We start from the raw sequence: 20,876 nt of genomic DNA, 5'->3' as shown, positions 1-20,876 counted from the left end.
CAGCAGACTTGCAAGAGGCTTTCTAGAACACACGGAGTGGCAGGGACCTGGGCTGAGGGGTGGCTTGCACCAAAGCTAGAGTCATCAGGATGCTCAGTGAGAAAACCAGCCGTTTTCAAAGGATGACATGGAGATGAAACAGGGCGTCTACATCACTTCTGTCTGTACCAGGCAGCTTCACTCTCAGCTGCTGCTGTTGGCATGACACAGAGATGGCTTACAAAAGAAAGCCTGATAACGCTCGTAGGTCTACTGTACAGCGTAGAAATCTGTCAGAAGCAGATTTCCATGTGCATGATGCGATGCAAACAAGATGGTTTCTGGCATGAAAACCCTTCAGTTGAAACATCAAATCGTTAAGAATGCTATGGCCAGAAGCTTTTGTAATAAATTACTGTAAACTCATGAAAGATTGATCTTTTTTGATTTCAGAGAAAATAAAGCAACAGTATGAAGTCAGCTCTATTACAGTTTCAAACGAGAGACAGGCTCCTGAAGTATTATCCACTTTCTGTAAATATCACCTATGAGCCTGTATATAAAAGGTTAAATGTTTGCAGACTATTACCCTTTGCCTTAAAGATCAGAGACAAATTACTATTTTTACTTTACATTCTCTTGATGAGGATAATGATAAACATCTGTCACTTTGCTGCTTAGCCAGCTAAGAATCTTACTGCAATCTGTAATTTAAACAGTGAAGGAAAAAAAGAAAAGAAAAAAAAAATACATGGACAAACTGCACTTTATATAGACAGCAAAGAAGAAAAGAAAGAGAATAGTATTAAGTCAAATGCAGAGGAGCTGGGCAGGAGGCACTTTCGGTCTGCAGTTACTTGGCTAAAATCTGTGGATATATGATAGATGTATGATTTTCCATTTATTTGGTATTTTACAGGTAAAATTACAGTTAGTTTCTTTTCAGGCATGGAGGCTAAGAAAAATACTCAATCTGCGTGCTGTGACTTTTTGGCACATGCAGTTTATTAACAGAATTATTAAGGTTTATAGGGTAGTGTGTCTACTGGTGTTACAGAATTGAAAACACTATTTTCATGAAGGGCTCTTTCAGTGTCCTGCACAGTCCCAAGATTTTTAGGTAACTAATTATTTTTCAAGTCTATAGATTAGCTGGTTTTCCAGTAATTCATCTGTAATTGAAAACAATCTGAACTTTTGAAACTTTCTACAAACATTTAGTTTTGTTTCTAAATGGTACATTGGATCTTATTTCTTAACAAAACTGTAACTTAACAACCGTCGCCATTTCATTTAGACTGGACTGACCAAATCATAGTTTACAAGGACTAGATACAAAGTGATCTACCTGCCAACGCTGCATGAGCAGAAGCAGACCCTGCATTAGGAGATGAAACTCTGATCTCGTTTTGGCCCAGCAAGAATGGATTTCACGCAGGGAGAAGACCCTTTGGGGACATGTTTGCATATCTAATGCTCTTTTGCTAATGGGTTAGCTACTGATTTTCACTGCTCCGGGAATCTGTAAAGCACTAGTGATGTGTGAATTTTAGCTAAATGCTATATTGTAAATGGAGTTGTGCTGGCAGGAGTCTGGCTGGTATATAACTGGTTTGTGTTATTGGGTTATTCACTTTTTGCAAGTACTTTTCTGTTTCTGTATGTTATGCTTCTAGATACCAACAGAACAGGTTTGGATTTTATGGTCCATGCTAATATGGCTTTGGTGGTAATTTTCAGGGAGAAGTATTATATGTCAGAGTTTGGGGAAAGAACATTTTTCTTTGTACTTTTCAGGTTGAAATTTCATTCTTTTGGCATCTTTGAGCCTCAGAAAGCAGTTTGATTTTCGCCAAAAGGCTACTATTCTTTTTTTAGGTTTTCTTATATTTATACAGGCCAGACCAAAGGAAAGTACATACCTCTTAGCTTCCAGTTAAAGTTCCTGGTATTTTCTTTAATTAGGTCAGCTGTTTACATACAAAGAAGTTTTTTTTCTGTCCAATGAAAAAGAGACCTCTAATATATAATCCAGCCTATGTTATGCTGAGCCTTGAGCACTGGAACCAATGATGCTTTTGGTGTTATCCTTCGTAAATCCTTTGTTTACATAGGTGCTATTCACATATAACAAGTTTGAAGCTGAAGTGTGGAATTTGTCACAACTGAGTCAGTCTTAAATAACAAGGATGTTTTTTACCCATAGGAGGGTAAAATTAAGATGTTCTTTCTTGCATGGGTCAAGCTGACTGAATCTGAATGGTTAAAGATTTGATAATAAGTGTTGCAGTAAGTGATCTGAGATAATTTATTGGGGTTTCATTTACCACCACATGTCTTTGTCTGAAAACTTTCTTTAATACAAAATTACAAATTTGTGTGGAAATATATAATGTACTTTGTGAAAAAGTTCTTGCATCTCATACTGCATTAACCTCTAAAGGTCCAGATTTCATGACATTAAACACTAATGTTATACAGGCCAGTAGTTCATATTTTAACCTCCAGACGTTGTATGAGTTACGTTGCAGGATTACTACAGTGTAAGTCCCGTTTTTTTCCCCAATATATTTCCAGTTTACTGCAGTCTGAAAGACTTGACTTTTTTTTTTTTTGTGCAGACTGAAAACGATGAGAATGGCCAAGCAGACAATTTTTCAATGGACCCCCAGCTGGAGAGACAGGTGGAGACAATTCGAAATCTTGTCGACTCCTACATGTCTATTATCAACAAATGTATCCGAGATTTGATACCAAAAACAATCATGCATCTTATGATCAATAATGTAAGTAACAGCCAGGGTTCTAAATTATTTTAACATCTGTCAGATCTCTTGCACTTATACAAACATGCCTCTTGAATATGGCAGCAACAACAGCAGGTACTGAAGAGAAGAACACGCTCCCCTAAATGGCACACTCTTAGACAAAATATTTCAATCTTCTGTAGTAGCAGGAAGTTCTGCAGCCTTCTGAAAGGCCGGCACACTGCCTTGAGTGCTTACTCCAAAACGCTAAAGATTGAATTAATTTACATCTTAATCAGAAAATAAGTTATTATTGAAAGGTAAATCAAGGATTTTTTTTTTCTTTCTTTTGATATAACAGGCAGAGGGAGTTGGGAGCTCCATCTAGGCGGTCTGTGAGAGTAGCAGAGCAGAGCTGTACTTCTTTGATTTTTAATCTGTACCCCTTTGCCATGGTTTCTTAAAGCAGTTCTTATTTTATGTGGGTTTCTTTATACTTTCAGGTTACCATTTTCAAGGAATAAATCTAGAAGCCTTGGACATTGTTGTTTAGATAAGCAGATGTGGTTGGTTGATTTATTGTATGTGTCTGTCTGAGGACCTGAAGATTATTTGGTTAAAGAAATGGCTTTGAGATACCATTGTTTTTCCACTGCATTAGGATCTCAGCCTTCACCTCCTGGCAGAGTTCTGAATGGACCTTGTTGAAAGCTAAGCTGAATATTAGTGTCACTGCTGCCATATAAATTAATAATGGAGTGCACAGCTCCTGTTAGTTATGGGTAGCACCTTTTCTGTTAGGTCATCAAACCAATCAGTTTTTACAAATATAATATGCTATAAAGCAAATCTGGTTAGAAAGTCGCATTTACTTTTGACTCAGTCATCTCTAGCCTTAGTCTGATGGATTTCATTAGCCCTGTGGAATTTGTGTTGCACTTAAGAGTTAGGTGGTTGGACAGGAAATTTCAGTGGGATTTCCTGGTACATATAATACAATCACAATTTTTGAACGAGACAAAAGTTAATACTTCTTTAGGTTTAGGGGAGTCAGGCTCCAAATACTGCTCTAATGGCTGAATTTTTATAAAAGAGCATGGGAACAATGGAACTGCCCTTTTTTTTTTTCCTGAAATCAGCCATGCTCTCGAATTTACAGGGCGAGCATGTTCCCTCTGCTCTTTCCAGATCACAGCTAGCAACTTGCTCCTTTGACTTAGCACAACTTCAGTGCCTTTTGAAAGGGCTGGGTTTTAGCTCTCATTTCATAAACTGCAGAGTTCGGTGAGCAGTTCCTTTTGAAAGTTTACATTCAATTTTCTGCCACTCACCTCCTCATATGGAATAGTTTAAGGGTCTCTGAAGTGCATGCTTTACTTAGAAGTAGAATACTATAAGATTTTATACTTCTGATCTCATCAGCTGTTACATGGGTAAAGTCTGCCATGCTGGCTGACCATAGCACACAGAAACAACCTACTTAGAACACTGTCTACCTTTCAGTTGACTTCATAGTCCATAGCTGTGTTTGGGCTTGCTAGTGAGGTAAGACCTCCACCTCAATCCTAGAATTTAAATTTGTGGCAAAGAATCAAAACGTTTTAAAGGACTGTGAAGAGCGAGACTAAAAACGTTAGCACGCTTGTTTCTGTGCAGCATAGGCAGTAAAATATCATCTTAAAAACAATAGCTAAAATATCGATTGAAAAAAATCAGTGCTATTAAAGAGAGAAAGAAATGCTTGAATTAAGACTGCTGAGCCATGCCAAAAGGTTGTGCAAAGACCTGAAAAGCAGTGAAGCTGTGATGGAAGGTGGGTCCTGTTAAGTGTTGTGTGTGTGTGTGTTCCTTGGAGTCTTTGGAAGTCCAACCTATCCACCAGGAGTTAAGTGAAAACACCCTCCCTCCCCCTTAATGACCATATTCCATACTTTCTGCTGCCCCATCATGTTGCCTCCAAAACTCTGGAAACAAATAGATCCCAAGGAGTTTGTTTCCATGACAATTGTAACCTCCCAAGTCCTCCTAGAACTTCCTTTCCACTTTGTGGGCCTGTAAATGAGCACTTAGAATTCAAGGGAAGTATCAGATTCAAACTCAGTGTACAGAAAATAATTAGGTGCTGTCCCTAAGCATATTTTGAGGCCTAAGCGTAGATTGTTATATTCCAAATGCATCCCTTACTCTTCCCTTAGGGTGGATGTTGATTACCTTAAAAGAAAATACGTTTACCACACAGAACTGCATTGAGTTACCATTAGCAATTCAAACACGCACAAACAAAACACACATTTCGGAATTTGTATTTCATGGTGCCTAGGTATCACAGATTATACAAGAGGGGTGGTTTTACAGTAGACAGTGTATACTCCATGAGCAGTGCTGTTATTAATCTCAGGTGAGTAGAAAAACTCCAAAGTACTTGTTTCTACCAAACTTAAGGTTAAGGAATGGATTGTGTTTGCGTTTGAGTGATGTATGTTGTAGTCTGCCCACTGATGAAGTTGCAAGTACATCTTACCCCACTGCAGAGTGACAGGGCAGGCTTTGTGGCATTGGCGTTTTGGATGCTTGCTATGGTTCAGCTTTGACTGCAGGTCTGATGTCTGTGAAGGAAAATGTTTTAAACCATTCCTGAGAGTCTTTCTGTTTTCTAGAAAGAAGCAAAGGTGTGTTGCTTTCCCTTCCTTTTCCAAGCTGGAGAAAGTGGCTATTGTGGAAGATCTTCCTCTGTCTAGTACAGTGCAATCTGATGGCAGAAGGCCGGAGGTTGATCCAAGAACTGTCCTTAATGCAACAGTCTTCCTCTTTCAGAAGAGTTCAGAGTTGCTTGAGTCTCCTGCTAGTGGCAGACAGGAATCTCTCATGATAATTGTCACAGGCTGATTTTTTCAAACAGATATCTGTGGTTTAACAATGCCTTTACAATCAGCTCTGGCCTTAATCTAATTTTAGGATGATGATGACTTCTTTTTTTGAAGTGATGCCATTAAAATGCTCATTTCATCAAGTAGAATGTGATGCTGTTTAACTATGATATCTGTTTTTAATGTGGAGTTTTTGGCAATCATGAGGAAAGTAGTGTACTCTGGCTCTTGATCAGTACCATCTACTGGAAAACAGCATGAGACTCATGGAAAGTTTTTGCAGGCTTTGCTAAGAATTTGTGCATCTCCTGTTGTACGTGAATGGGAAATGACAGCCAAACCCAGGCAATATGGTTTTGTTTCCCTGTAGGGTCTATCCTGGTCTTCTTTTCATTGCTAGGTGACCATAAAGGGTCTCAATCCCCTGCAATTTGACTGCTTTCACTGACCTTGTCTGAACAGAAACATTGCCTTAGTCTGTCAGGATTTAAGTCAATGTTGCTGAACTAGCACAAACCCATGTGCAAACAGAGCTCAGATTTACGTAATCAGAATTTTGGGAATGTATTATTGTTGGTATTTCCAACTCAAAAAAGCTTTATAGAGTAAAAAGCCAGGTGACAAATAGATCAGAACAGCAACAGAAGTCTCAGATGCAAGGATTTAGTAGGTCAGCTGTTGGTCTATTTACCACAGTCTTATTTAATCAGAGTACCTCTAGCTTTTTATCTCTCTTAATGTGGCCCAGGTTTCCATAACCAGGGCAGGCATAGCAGGAAATCAATGTAGTAAATTAGATTACTCGGAGACTTCTCCCTTCAGTTTGAATGCATGTGGATGGGATATTTAGAATCTGACTAAGCTGTTGGAGATCAAAGACACCATCTACAGTAGGGTAAATTGTTGCTAAGAAAATAATTGACAGAGATGTTATAAAGCCTGAAAATTCCCATTCCTGGGCAAATTTAATATCATTTAACTCTTAGCCATTTAGAATTGGACCAAAATGCCAGCTCACTCCTGGGAGCTGTTGGGAAGCCTGTTTGAAATGAACTGTAAACATAGGTGTCACCTTAGAGCTGTAGATCAGTGCTAACTCCAGCCGTGTCCAGTGTTTCAAAGGCAGACCAAAAAAAAGGCCACAGAGCATTGTGGAGTGACTGCACAAAACCATCTTATCTTCACATGTGAATCGTTGTCTCAGAATGTGGCTTCGTAATTGAACTAAGCCCATCTACGTGCAGGCAGCTGCTAAAAGGTCCAGTCCATCCTTTTCCAGCTGCTCTACCCAGCTGCACATGCCAGCCTTTCCTTGGGCCACAGCTAGACCTCATGCTGCTGCACCATTAGCTCAATCAGAGTTCGGCATTTTTTAGTCCTTGATCTGACCTAATGAAAACTGCATGACCAGTAGAATTGATGTAAGGTAGCAGGAGAAAGCAATTAAATTGAGATATGTCTGTCTCCTGGTTCCATGGATCTCACACCATATTTATTCAGTGTTATATTTTCAATAGGGTGGGGGGTTTTTTGTTTATTTGTTTGGTGGTTTGTTGTTTGTTTGGTTGGTTTTTTTTGTCTGATGAAATAGGTAAAAGAATTTATCAACGCAGAGCTCCTGGCTCACTTGTATTCTTCTGAGGACCAAAACACTCTAATGGAGGAGTCGGCTGAACAGGCACAGAGGCGAGATGAAATGCTCCGCATGTACCAAGCCCTAAAGGAAGCCCTAGCAATCATTGGTGATATTAGCACCAGCACTGTCTCAACCCCTGCACCCCCTCCTGTAGATGACTCTTGGCTTCAGCAGGCCCGCAGGTAACGATCCTCAAATCTGTATGGCAATGAAATTTGTAAGGGAAATCAAAACAATTTTCTACGTATACATATTCTAAGGGTATGTATGTGAACACCAGATGGGATATTTGCCTTGTAGAGTACCATCCAGTGGATTTATAGCTTGTCTGATGCTTCAGATAGCAGCTGCTTCTGTCACCTCGATTGTGCATTCACAAGGCCTCTTATAGCAAACTGTTGTAATAATTCAGCATCTCAGGCTCCACGTCCTAGAAAATCCACTTAACAGAACATTATTAGAACTGTAATATTAAAATCCCTTACATTTACCTCTTTGCGTGTATGTTTATTTCCAACTATGGTAAGTCTGTGGGAAGGGTAAGTGTGAGACTTAAATATATGTGATGCTCTGACACTGACAGCAAAGGAAAATGCCAAGAAAAAATAATTGTCATAGGCATAAAAAATGGTTTAATTTCTGTTTAAAAATAATAAAATGCAATAATTTTTTAAAAAAACCAAACTCCCATGCCCAACCTTACTGAACTTCTTAAATCTCTGATATTTCATTAGATCACCTCCTCCAAGCCCCTCAACTCAGAGAAGGCCTACATTAAACAATCCCCCAACCAGACCTTTATCTGGCCGAGGACCTGCTCCTGCAATCCCATCTCCAGGCCCTCAGTCAGGGGCTCCCCCGGTCCCGTTCCGCCCAGGACCACTGCCTCCATTTCCAAGTGGTGGTGAAGCCCTTGGAGGACCTCCCCAGGTTCCCTCTCGGCCAACCCGGGCTCCTCCCAGCGTCCCAAGGTAAGACGTCTAATCTTCCTGGTGTTGGGGCATGGTTCTCTCCCTCTAGCATAACAGACAGATTCTGCACTGTGTCGGAAAGTTGAGCACCATTGTTGAGTAAGTCTTGTAACAAAGCAAAATTGGGCATTCCTTGCAGAGAGTCAAAGGCGTTTTGAGGAGCCAGTTTTTAGCACAAATGTGACTTTTTGGAAAGATAGGAAGTTTTTTCATGAAGAAAAAAATTCCAGTCAGTTTGAAGACACTATATTTTCTTACACTCAGAGCCCCTGTTCTGGTTGTGTTGTACCCACATAGGGGTTCACAGAGGGAGAAGTCATCTACCCCTCCACTAGAAGAGGGGCAGGGGTGCAACTCCTCACTTCTACCATTTGGAGTCCTCACCTGAGGAAATAATGGCTCTTCTGGGAGAGAGCAGGAACAATCCTTGCAGAAGCAGTGGAACAAACTGATAGGAGTCTGATTTTTATTTCACAAGGCAAGTAATTTACAGCCACTTGAAAACAATTCATAGTTGTCTAACAGTGTAGGTCATATGGTACAAAACAATTAGTTAAGGAACATGATTTTCATGACCACATTGTTTCCTTTCCTTCCCAGGGCTTTGCATTTATCAGTACTTTTTAAAGTAACTTTGCATATTTTATAATTTTGTGTGGCATTAACTGCTTTTTTATATAAGTTATATGAATAAAATGTCCTTAGTATTTATTTTCACAATGACATAATACACGTAATCACTCATATATGTATATATGAAAGTTTCTGATTCCAAGGGCTTCAGTAACTTCCTAAATTATGACAGGCGTGGGCAGATTAGGCAATGTTGGAACAAAGAGGTTTCTCCATTTTTAATAAATTAACTGTTACATTAAAATTAGTCACAGTTAGCAAAAAAATGCCAGTTAAATAGAAACAAAAAGAAAATATGCACATTTTCAATTTTAGAAATGGTAATTGCAAAGAGAATCTTTGGAGAAGAATTTTCTTTTAAATATGTGAGATCTGTTGTAGTTGTCAGTAACTTAAATTTGAGCTGTTTCTAACATAATTACCCCTATAATATGAAGAATAAATAAATGAGGTATATCAAAGGAATTAAGTATTTTTACATATTTGCTGTGAAATGGCATTGTTGCATCAGTGCCCGACCCTGAAATGCACTCTTTCATCTTAGTGGATGTCCCACAGCTCGCAGTAGGACCACTGGGGAGAAACCTAGAATTGCCTTTCTGGGTACTAAACCTTGCGCTGAAAGGGAAGAAGTCCAAGCAGCATCCCCTCACTGGGAGAGCCAGGAACTGAGCTGAAGGGCACTGGCCCCAGTGTTTTCCCTGTGCCGTCAGAGGATAAATCATGTTCTAGATACAGCAGTGAGGTCCGGCGTTTTGTCAGTTGTACTACTGGAGAGAACCATAGCTCCCTGGCATCTCTCACCTTGCCTTGCCAACGAGCATGTCTCCTTTGTCCTGCCTGGCTGTGATTTTGCATGAACATTGCTTTCCTGAGGTGGCTTGCCAAGAGCATGTCTGATGATAATCTTTTTGATGCTAAAGTGATAGGTGGGATAGAGACCAGAAAGGAATTTTCTAGTGCACTAAAGACACTCGGGTAAGCAGCCTGCGAACAACTCAATTCACGACTGCCACTGGTGGCATGCAAAGCAGTGGCTGATAAAGGAGGTCAGTGTTTTTAAAATGCTGTAGCTGGATATATAATTGAATGTACAACTGCCTGACATTTTTGTGGAAAAAATATCTGCAATACACATCTTCTGGACTGGATCCTAGATGTCTTTTATAGAGCTATGAAAGCCTCAGACATAAAAAAAATCTCAGCTGCTTAAGAATGAAGGAAGGGTTTGCCATTGTGTTGAAACTTCAGGTTTCTCCTGCTGACTAAACTCTGAGAGAGGAAATCCCAGGGAAGGGGCTGCAGGGGAAATCACCTGAGGGGGACAGTGTGGCCGGCTCCTGGGCCTATTAAACTTTTCTTTTGAGCCCTGGAATTTCTGCTACGCTTGGTCTGGTTTTAATAACAGCCTTTGCAGGATCATAGGAAATTGACTCAGAAAATGGGTCTGAGATATTAAAAGGGAAAAAAAAATAAAATAGTTTTGAGGAAGAGTTCTTGTGGAAACTTGAGCTTTCTCTGTGACTTATTTTTGAACTGGGGCTCTGTTCTGACTGCTCTACCACCATTTTCTGCAATGATTCCTTGAAGTGTCAGGATCTCTCCTATCTAGGGAAATAGATTAGCTTCCTGAGAAGAAAGTTGTACTTTTTAAAGTCCTTCTAGCTTTCCAAAGGAGATTTTTGTTGCAGCCCCCGCCACTGTCACATGGAGCTGAAAATCCTGATATGCTGCAGAAATACAACCTATTTTCTCCTGTTTTGCCTTAAGATAAAAAGACTGTTTCAGGGGTAAGACTTGGACCATCCTTTTCCAATGAGCAGCTGAGCACACGTTTGCTTTGGAGAATTGGCCACCTTATAGTGAGATACAAGCCTTGCCTTTAAAAAAATCCTTTTTCTCCTCAACTTTATTAGCATTTAATAAAAGGAATTGAACAGAAATGGTGAGCTCTCAGCATTTTCTCACTGTTCCTCACTTACTGTACAGGGAAAGGAAAAGGGTTAGGGGAGCAGGAAATAATTTTCTTCCTTGCTTCGCTCCGATTCTAAAGCTGTTTTGGGTTATGTGCTCTGAATATTTCTGTAAGGAAACAGAAACTATTTGCATGATACATGCCTCTTTTAATTAATCCCACTTGAGGTGGGTGGATCTCTCCCAGCAAAGCCTGTGAGTAAAGGCCCCTGGCTTTAAGGGCTTGATGCCAAAGCATATATGATTTGTGAAATATTCCCCACTGCCAGAATTTAGATTATTCCCCTTCTCTCTTAAAAGGCTACAGTAGTATTTTAAAAGAAAATGCAGCTGTGTGCTTGCTTTGGTAAGATGGCTTTAAGCAGGCATTAGAAGCCACTTTAGCTTACCATAATGTGTGTGTGCCTGCCTGTTTGGAAAGCCCGATCTTGACCAATTTTAGTTCTACTGTGGATGCTTTGATTTATGGCTTTTAAATGTCCTGAATGGGAATCTCAGCTTTGCCACAAGGAAAACAATTGGATTGGAAATGGTTTTCTCCTGGCAGCAGAGCACATGGTGTTAGTGAGGGTGGGAGGGTGCTCCCCTTTTCTCTCTGTGTCCTGGTCTGCAGTGCTACTGTGGATTCATGAAGGCTTTCCCAGCAAAGTACTGGAGATCATTACTCACTTTGCCATTAAAACATACGTGCCTCTGTGTGATGTGGAACCCTGGGCCCAGGTTAAACAGGGGTCTTGAAGGGCTGGACGCAGCTGCTCAAGCAGGCAAGGACTTAAATGCACTCAAGCACATCTGTGTCACCCTCGGGCGTGCTGGTGCTCAGTCCTTGGGGGCTGAGGGTGGTCTTTACATGTGAGACAAGCAGCAGAGAGAGAATTCATGTTATACTCTTCATGAACAGTCCCATACTTTCCTTACCACCTCTTTCAGCTGTCTCTGTACAATTTGCTTCAACCCACAGCCAGCCAGCATGGAAGAGGTGATGGCTGCTATGCAGCTACGTTTTATTATGCCACTGAGGCTAATTACATGACCTGTTATGTTTGTAACTAATCTATGTTGTAAGCCATCATTACGTATTTCTGCCAACCCGACACAAAAAAGTACTTATACTTGACAGTAATTACAGTTAGAAAATTCCAGACAAAGCCAGAAGCACTGCAGAAAGCATCACTGCCTGGCGCTTCCTGGTCCGCAGGCTCTGTACTCAGCTCTTTGATTGCCAGATATCGACCATTAAGTAAGTTTTCTGTAATGGATTTTTATGGATTAGAGTTCTTTGGAAAGTTTTAATGTAATGTCTAACCCTGTGCATTGAATGCTGAGGGGATCCCTTGCAAAAATTGCACGTGAGCTTCTGATTAAAATCTGTCATAGTGCATAGGCTTATAAGGCCAGAAGAGTTCTCCTGCCTTAGCCTGGGAGTCTTCTCTCTTCTGAAAGTTTGACCTTGCAGCCTTAAAAGCTTACTGTATTTTTAATGGAATAGAAATAATAATCAAGTAGCCATTGCTTCAAACTCTCCTGGCAGGATGAATAAGTGCCCACCTCAAAACATTTGCATGCTGAGTTCGATGATCTCAATCCGAACACCCAGGTAGAGGAGCACAGCTCCATCCAACAGTAGCATCCATTTGTCCTCTCTGAATCGATCTTCAGTGAAGGTTATATTCAAAAAGTATAATCAGCAGTGAGGAGTGTTTCATGCAAGCAAAGACACAAGAGTGTTATTTGGAGGGATTTCAAAATCCTGATGAATTTAAGGGGGGAAAGGAAGCCAAAGAATAACTAATTTAGGTCTGCATATATATACAGCTGGATGATGCAAAGCCAGAGTCCATCACGGGAGGGGATATTGCTCTTCCGTAGTCAGTATGTTTCCAACTCTGCCTGTCCAAGGACTGCAAAATCGCAAGACTTATGAGAATATCAGTTATTCTTTCTGTGATTTCTGCCCTGGGGGAAGACACCCCTGTGTAATTTGTTACCAGTCTAATTTACATTTTTGTTGAAATGCACACCCAGTAATGTGCTTCTTTTGCTGCTGGCTGCTCGAAGCAAGAGAGTCCATTTATTTTTCCTTATCTCCTAGAAAGGAGCTCTTTCACTTCCTCCACTGGCTCCTTTATCGCTATTTTGTTTTCCCTTTTTTCTGCCCTTCCCTTGCTGTCCCTTTCTTGACCATCCTGTTTGCTTCCTGTTTCACCTTCTCCCTTCACTTGGTTTCCTGCCCAGTACATTTGTCTCCCTTCTCCACATATTCCCTCCTTTCTTTCTTACAGTCTTGTCTTGGTTTCTTTCCAACTTATTCCTTCCCTGGCACCTTTGTAAATCTGTCTCCTGCTCTTGCATTTCTCTCGTCTTTTAAAGTTTTACAGACAGTTTTCAAACCATAAAACGCAATATCTGGCAATCTTTCTTAACAGCAGCCTGGTGTCAGTGGTTGAGACAACCATTAGAAACACTACTTAGGGTAGCCATTCTACCACGTGCAAAACCAGTTGAGGAATATTGGTCATCTTACCTGGGGTCATCTTGCAACTTCAGTCCTAACAGAAGCAATGAAAGAAGTAGCATTCTGAATGAGGATAAATATTGGAGGGATTGGTCAGAAAGCAGGTCACAGCAGGTTTTAAAAATATGTAAAGTATCACAATACAACAACTCTTGTGGTTTTATTGTAATTCTGGAATACTGATCTTATGAGAAATTTGGAACGGCATTTGCACAGAACTGATTCTTCAGCTGCCTGAACTGTAATACCATGGGGGATAAAGGAGGGTCTCCACTTCTGCTCTGGGAGCTTCACTGATGGCTTTCTTCTAGACTAGCAATAGGATTTTGTTCACTGCCTTCCTTCATATACCTCTCCTCTGGGCAACTATCCTGAAGATCAAGTAAAACAACATTCGTAGGATGTCAGACGTTGCAGCCTAGGTGCTATACCTGCTGCCACTGAGTCTAACTCTCGTCAGCATCTCCTTTCATCAAACCAGAGGCAGGCTCATATCTTCAGTGGTCTAGGAATTTTCTAATGGGCAATACACTATGACAGTTGAACAAATGTATCTGAAGAGTCACTTGTTCTACGTGGAGTTTAGGTTTGATCTTATTTGTTGTATCTCAGGTAGTTTTGATCATCTTTAGTATTGTTCCTGACCTACCAGCTCCTGCCTTGTTCAACAAAAAATTGTTTTTAAAACAAAGTGAACTGGGAGAGATACATTTGATTGGGACTGGTGCAAGTTACTTTCAAAGTTCAGCAAAGGATCAGGCTGGGAAATGGCTCTGCACTACTCTTAGTATAGACCAGTCCCATGTGATGGGGAAGGGTGAGTAAAAGTGATGAAAGATAAAGGAAGACAGAAAAAGAAGGAACCTGAAAAGAGTTGAAAGAAGTGATTCTGGAATAAAGATGATGATGTGAGTGCAGTCCTCAAACACAGTGGGGGTGTCAGCTGGTGAACTGAATGAGTAAGTAATTTATTCTGTTAGGTATTTTCAGCAAAAGCTTCTTTTTTTTTTCTTCCCTAGCCTTTTCTCTCTCAAGATACTGTTAGTAGAAGGAAGTGGCTTTTATTTTTAGCATCTCTCAACTTGAAAAAGGAAAGTAGAGTCAAACAATAGCAAATGTTGTTTGACGGAAACACAGGAACCTGAAGATGTGTTTTGTCCCCGGTAATTATTTAATCTCATAGCAGAGTAGTTTAATGACAGTTGCCCTGAAGGCTATGCAGAATTAGAGCAAGGGTGTTTAGCAGGAAATTTCTTGCCTTGTCTGAAAGAGTGGGCAGAATTTGAGTGCACTTCTAGCCTTCCTTATGCTAGAAGAGAAAACATATGACAGTAAATAGAGAGAAAGCAGTGATGATTTGAACTTCCTGAACCTGCAGGCATCTTGAGAGGCTCTCCTTGAAACTCTCCTGTCCCCTGCAAGCTGTATTGGATCATTAGTGAATGAGGGCACGCAATGGCTACATCAGGAACCGTGACACTGATAATCACATTAGTTGTCATCATGGACAAGAAGAGGTGCAACTCCAGCTGGAAGTGACAACCAGGATGTTTGCTCCCTTTCTTGCACCAAGGAAAGCAAAGAGGAAAGAGGCAAAAAGGCAGAGGAAGGTGAAAGATGAGTAGGAAGGAAGCACAGAGCAGGCAGAAGTAGATGTGGTGTTCAAAGAACAGGGTACATGATTCGCACTGATGCTGAACAGTACAGCTAAACACAGACCAGCACACAAGACTCGAGCTACTATGCAAAGAATAGATATTCCTCCTGCTGGTTTTGTGGCCCTTCATGTTCTGTGGACAGAGGAAGGTAGAGCAGCATTCATTCACTCAGCACTCCTAACTCTCTTCTTCCATGGGCAGTTTTGATCCTCTTGACCATCCTGACCTAAGGTTTCTGAAAGGTTGGGATAGTTGTCCACTAATGTGTTGCATGCTTGCTTACTTGGCATGTTGCCCGCTGAAGGGCAAACAAGAACACACAGTTTGTTAAGAATAATAGTCTTTCTTGGTCGCTCCATTGAATTAATTTTTTTGTTTATTCAAGCTAAGTTTTCCATATGACACATTAATTCCCTGAAATGACTAATTCGAAAAGGCAACACCCACATAAACATACAACCATATTTGTATGTGTGTGTGATAGATGTTAATTTAAGATGGTCATATGGAAAATGTAGCTTGAGTTGCAAATAATAAATTAATCTAGTGGAGCATCATATTTTGGACCTCTTTGCCTCTGAAGGATCTGTATGAAGTTAGTGGAACCTCGGTAACCCTAATGCTTTGTAACAGTGTTAGCATTTGAATTAATGGAGATGTGTATCACTGCAGTGTAGTGGTGGCTAGTGGAAGGACACATTCTTCCCATTCACTCTTACTTTTTTTGTTTCTTCCACTTAAATAGGTACTAGATAAAACAGCATAATCTAATAACTTTAACTTGCTTACACTTCACCAAAATTCTTCCACTGACAGGGTATTGTGCAGCTGGGTCATCTGAAATCGTGAGGTTCAGCTGTATGTGTAGCTGTGCAAGTATCTGGCGCTATAGTCGCATTTGTGGAGCCTGATACATACGTGTGCAGCTGGAGAGCTACTTCAGAACTGGTACACATCCTCAAACACTGTGCTGTGCATCTCAGAGCTTCTGTTCCTGACTTGCCCACTGATAGTAATCTTGTGGGCATGCTTACCAGAGACATTTCACGTTTGACAAAATGACATTTTTCAGTACAGAAACAAATCTGAGAAATTTTCACTCTCTTGGACCCCATTATGTTGGGGTTAGGGACCATCTCAGACAGGTATTCCCCAACTACTTTTTCCTTGCATCACCACTGAGTGCTGTTTCTCATTTCTTCCATAATCATCTCTTCCTGATTTTTTTCCGTGATTCCTGCTTTACTCCTCTTAATGCCATCACCCTTTTTCTGCTTTTCCCACTTTCTTACAACCTGTGTCAATAGTATCAAGTGCCTTTCCACCTCTTGGTTTTCCCACTTCCAATCAAGATCCTTTCTCCTGAGCTGATGTTCAGAAGACTCTGCAGTAGCCATGCTGCATCTGCTGTAGGCCAGAAAAAGTATGCATAGACTGTAGACTTAACTAATCAGGCCTACAAACCACGTCTTGCCTCTATTCTTCAACCATGATGGCTACAGTAGTTTCACTTCTGGTTTGGATTTTCTTCCAAATCTAGAGGCTGACGTAGGTCAAGAGGTACCATATAAAAGTTAGACAGGTTGGTATAAGAACTGGGAAAAGTAGAGGGTAAGCTGTGTGGGTCTGTCAGGCTCTTACTGCAACAGAGAAAACCATATAAAAAGAAAATCAGTCAAGGTATTAGAACTGTCCCAAGAAAAGCAAATTACTTAGTCTCTCTAAATAATCACCCAAATGAGAAATGATGTTTATTCCTCACCTGAAGTAAGTCACTCTTTTATCCTCTTATTTATGTGTATGCCTCACATCCAGATTTGCATTGTCACCTAAAATAAAATTTGCCTGCAGTCAGACTTAAGGCCACTTAGAGATTTTGTCTGAACATTTTCTCATTAAATTCTGCAATGACAAGGTCACATATCAGGGTACTCCAAGAGGGCTGCATTATAGGGAAGCCAAGATTATGGAAAAGGGAGAGAATAACGTATTTTTGTTTACAATTTCAGATCTATAGGATGTATTGTAAAATCTAGTTATGTGCACGCCTTCTGCAAGTGTTCTCTGGTGGTCACAAGCAAACAAGAATGTAAAATATAAGTGGAAATGAAAGCCTTTTATTTAGAAGTATGTTAGCTGTGCTCTGAGAAGAGGAGCCATCTTCTTCAAGTGGGGCCTCCCATGGTAATTACAGCCATGCTTTACTAAAAGCATATTTTGTGGACGCTGTGTGGGGAGCGATAGCACTTCTCAAAAGGCAAATGCTTGAAGAGCTCCCATATGTTTCTGATCGAATTTAAGTCTAGACTTGCTTTATTTAGTTTCTTTTGCTCTGCATTTGCCTAGCTAATGCTTTTAGGAGTTCTTTTAAAACTGGAAAAATGGGGTGTGCTGCTTAGGTTAAAAATAAATGTAAAACTTTTCCTTTTTTAAAAAGTTTTTGCATGGGGGTAAGAGTTACCCTCCGTTCAAAACCCCACTGAGCTCTTCAAAGGAGGAGTCTCTGCAGCAACATCAGGGAGTTATTAAATACATACTTAGTCCACAATTTTCATTGGTAAATTCTTTATGTCTGCTTAATATGTGCTAGTTAGAAGAACTGATTCTTTCTGCAGACTCGTTTACTCAACCCTGGGGACCTATGATCCCCTGCCCCTTTAGCACTAACTTTTACAAACACTGTTTCCTTTTTTTTTGGGTGGTTTTTTTTTTTTTAGTTTTTTTTTTTTTTAAAAAAAAAAAACACACACCAACAGGCTGAGCAGCCCATTAAAGGGGCCAGGCAACGGGACTCAGCCCCAAAACTCAAAAACCCAGCTGAAATGTTGGAGACAATAACCAAATTGGAATTACCGCAGCAGTGACATTTTTATAAGAAGGAGCTTTCTATGAACCGGGAGCCGCCTTTCGGGGCCTGGGAACAGCTCAGCCCTGTAAACGCACCCCTGGGCTGGCGGAGTCTGTCCGATAACGGAGAGAAAACGCGGTCTACGCCGTCTCTACCGCTATCATCTGTTGGCCTCAGACTAAACATTTAATTGGGCTTAGTCACATATTTAGTCACTGACATGGCAGCTAGTGGGAAGCCGGGACCTGGGGGAGGTTGTTTTTCTCTGGTTTTCCCTCGCTCCTGTCCATGGGCAGGCTGGAGCTCCCCCTGCTGCTCTGCTCTCCGGGTTACTGCCCGTTTGCTCGGCATTTCTCCACTTTTGGAGGGTCTGGCAACGCTCATTTATGTAAGCGATGGTGCCGAAATCACGCCAGGCTTCCCGCAGACCTTCGTTTGTTGGAGGTGCCCAGAACAGAGAGGAAGGTGGGACTACATTGGCAAGGAGCAGCGTGGCGCTGGCTGCTGGCTCGGTTGTCTCAAGGTGGTGGTTTGGGTGCCCAGGCTCCTGCACCCCTCCATCCTGGGGGGCACTCGCACTCCCAGCCACCGCTCAGGGCGTAGAGGATGGGGAGAGGCAAGAGGCATGCAGGTGGGCCTCTTCTCCTGTCTTTGGGGTTGAGATTCCTGTTAGAGGGGGGAAAAAAAGGTTTGAGTCCTACTCCCAGTGTAAAAACAGTCACATAATGACTTGTCACCTCGACAGAGAAATCTAGTGACAGGCAACTTCTGGGCTTGTCTTTTCCTTCAGTTTAACTTGAGTTTTGGTTCATGCCAGTTGATACTGTGTGCTGGTGGCTAACAAAGGTGAGGTCTCTTCCCCGAGCTGAACCCCTGTGCTGTGCTCTGCCCGGGGACTTGGGAGCACGGCCCCTTTCTTGCATTACTGGCACAGGGAACCGGAGATGGCCCAGGAGACTGTCAGCAGCAGGACTGGAGGTGAATGGTGCTTTTACAGGCCTTTTCCCAAATATCTTCCCCTCCTCTGGAAGGCACCTCTGGTCTCCAGTTGGAGGTTCCACTCCCCTATTCATGGTGTGCTGGGCGAAGGAGCTGGAAGGAAGCCCAGTGCAACTACAGAGGAGCCAGGCAGCACCCTTAAGGGGCAGTGGAGAGGGGCTGGAGCTAAGGAGAGGTCTGCCCATTCCTCCTGTACATCCCTGCCCGTACCCGTTGGGAAGACACACACAAGTGTACATATGCAGAGCATCCCAGATCCATGCATCTCCAGCGGGAGGTATTCGTAGTGTGAGGCGGTGGGGGAGAGCCTGGGCTGTGCAGGGTCCCCTGGCTGAGCAGCCCTGCCTGTCGAGCAGTGCCCCAGGGAGAACAAGGCTCTGCCCGCTGCGTGGGGCAGGGGGAGAGGCTGCAGCGTGGCACTGCACCTCAGGCTCCTTGGTGGAGAGGGCCCCTCAGGGCTATCGGCTTCTTGAAGTGGTACTCCGGAATAGAAATAAGATCCTTCTGGAGGACTTTCTGTTCAGGTCTGGACTGGGCTTGAATGAAAATCCAAAATAATGGCCAGAGTGCAATAACAACTCTGGTTCAAGGAGGAAATGGGGCTCAGACCTGATTTTGGTTCAGGTTTGGTTTGACTGATTATATCCAGGAAATCCTCCCACTGAGCTCTCCAGTTTCTGATCTTGCTGGGCTAAATAGCAATTTGACTAAATTACATTATTTGAATCTAGTGTGCTGCATTCAACCTGGTTTTAAAATGCATGCTTGGGCTTGTATCTTTTACATTTGATATGAAGACAGCTGTATGCATTTTCCCTTGTTTGTAAATTGTATACACATGATACGATGTTTTCAGTAAGCGCTAAACAATGCAATGTGAGGCATTTCAACAAAGGAATAATTTAATGCAACCCAGCAGAAATGCAGAGCCTTAGAAGTGGTTCTTTATGAAACTACAAATTTTGGAAATGAGTCCAGAAGACCTACACTGGAGCAACACAAGAAACAATAGTTAACACAGTAACATTTTTTCTGTAAGAAAAATACACCATGAAGAAATTATATTTTGCCTATTTTTTTAGCTTGTTGATTTACTTGAATGCTTCGGTTGGCATATTTTGTATTTGTTGCATGTTAGAGATTAAAATTCTAATTTCTTCACCAAAAGAGAATATTGTCGTACAAGATGCCCTTTGAGCCAAGCAAGACTTTTTTTGTCAAGTGTAAATTTGTCTCATATATTATGTTCCAGTTCAAAGAAGATTAACACAGTTACATTCTTTTCATCTTCTATTTAGCTTTAACAGAATGAGACATGTTTCCTTTGTAATCTTCTTCAGAGACAGGAACTGTTCCTACTTTCACAGGTGGAGGACAGCATTAGAGAGGGCTGTACAATTTGTCTTGGCCATTAATGAAGCCTGCTGAAGCTGGATGGGAAGTGAAGAGTCCCCAGCTCCCCACCTTGTTCAGATCCTGCGTTCATGCCTCTCTTAGAGCAGCTATGCACTCTCATGGTGATCTGGGCTGGTTTAAGGAATAAAGAGAGAGCTGGTACTTCCTGTTAAAGAAAATGGGGAGCAAAGATACCATGTAAGAGATGGATTGGAGTAACTGCAGCAACAAAACCCTGCTGGAGGGTGCAATAGCTACCTAAGGGGGCAGGCTGGCTGTGAGGAACAGTCTCTTTAAGTACTGCACAAAGCAGTGCCAGGCAGAACTGTCTGAGCTAGTGCAGGCACTGGAGGCCAAACAGGTATTGTCATCTCAGATTCTGCACAGGCTTTGCTCAGCGGTGGGGTGTTTTAGCCCAGGTGGAATGGAGCATTAACAAAATACTCTTTATAACTAAGCTGGTGGAGTTATTTCCACACAGCACTGCTGTGAATCATGTACCCTAAGTACACACAAAACTGTAAAAGGCAATCACGTAGCTATCGGAGTCTGTCTACGTCTCCAGCAGAGTTGGTGCATCATCCTTGGACAAGGTGAGGAAAGGGAAGGTCTCAGCCTGGACTATCCCTGCTCAGCCTGGACTGCAGGTGGAAC

The 20,876-nt window shown here is 41.7% G+C and overlaps 1 protein-coding gene across 6 annotated transcripts in view; it reads left to right on the top strand.

Moving 5' to 3' along the window:
• The window catches only part of DNM3 (dynamin 3), a 187,351-nt gene that overhangs the window by 159,706 nt on the left and 6,769 nt on the right, over positions 1-20,876 (top strand). For all 6 annotated transcript variants that reach the window (XM_074832867.1, XM_074832868.1, XM_074832866.1 and 3 more), the window contains 3 exons: positions 2,601-2,765; positions 7,185-7,411; positions 7,964-8,200. In XM_074832867.1, coding sequence (XP_074688968.1) covers positions 2,601-2,765; positions 7,185-7,411; positions 7,964-8,200 — 629 coding nt within the window. The remainder of the gene's footprint in view (positions 1-2,600; positions 2,766-7,184; positions 7,412-7,963; positions 8,201-20,876) is intronic.

The sequence above is a fragment of the Strix aluco genome, chromosome 8, assembly GCF_031877795.1.
Source record: "Strix aluco isolate bStrAlu1 chromosome 8, bStrAlu1.hap1, whole genome shotgun sequence".
In the NCBI taxonomy this organism is placed as follows: domain Eukaryota; kingdom Metazoa; phylum Chordata; class Aves; order Strigiformes; family Strigidae; genus Strix; species Strix aluco.
The sequence above is the reverse complement of the archived record's forward strand: the minus strand, read 5'-3'. Positions and strand labels throughout refer to the sequence as shown.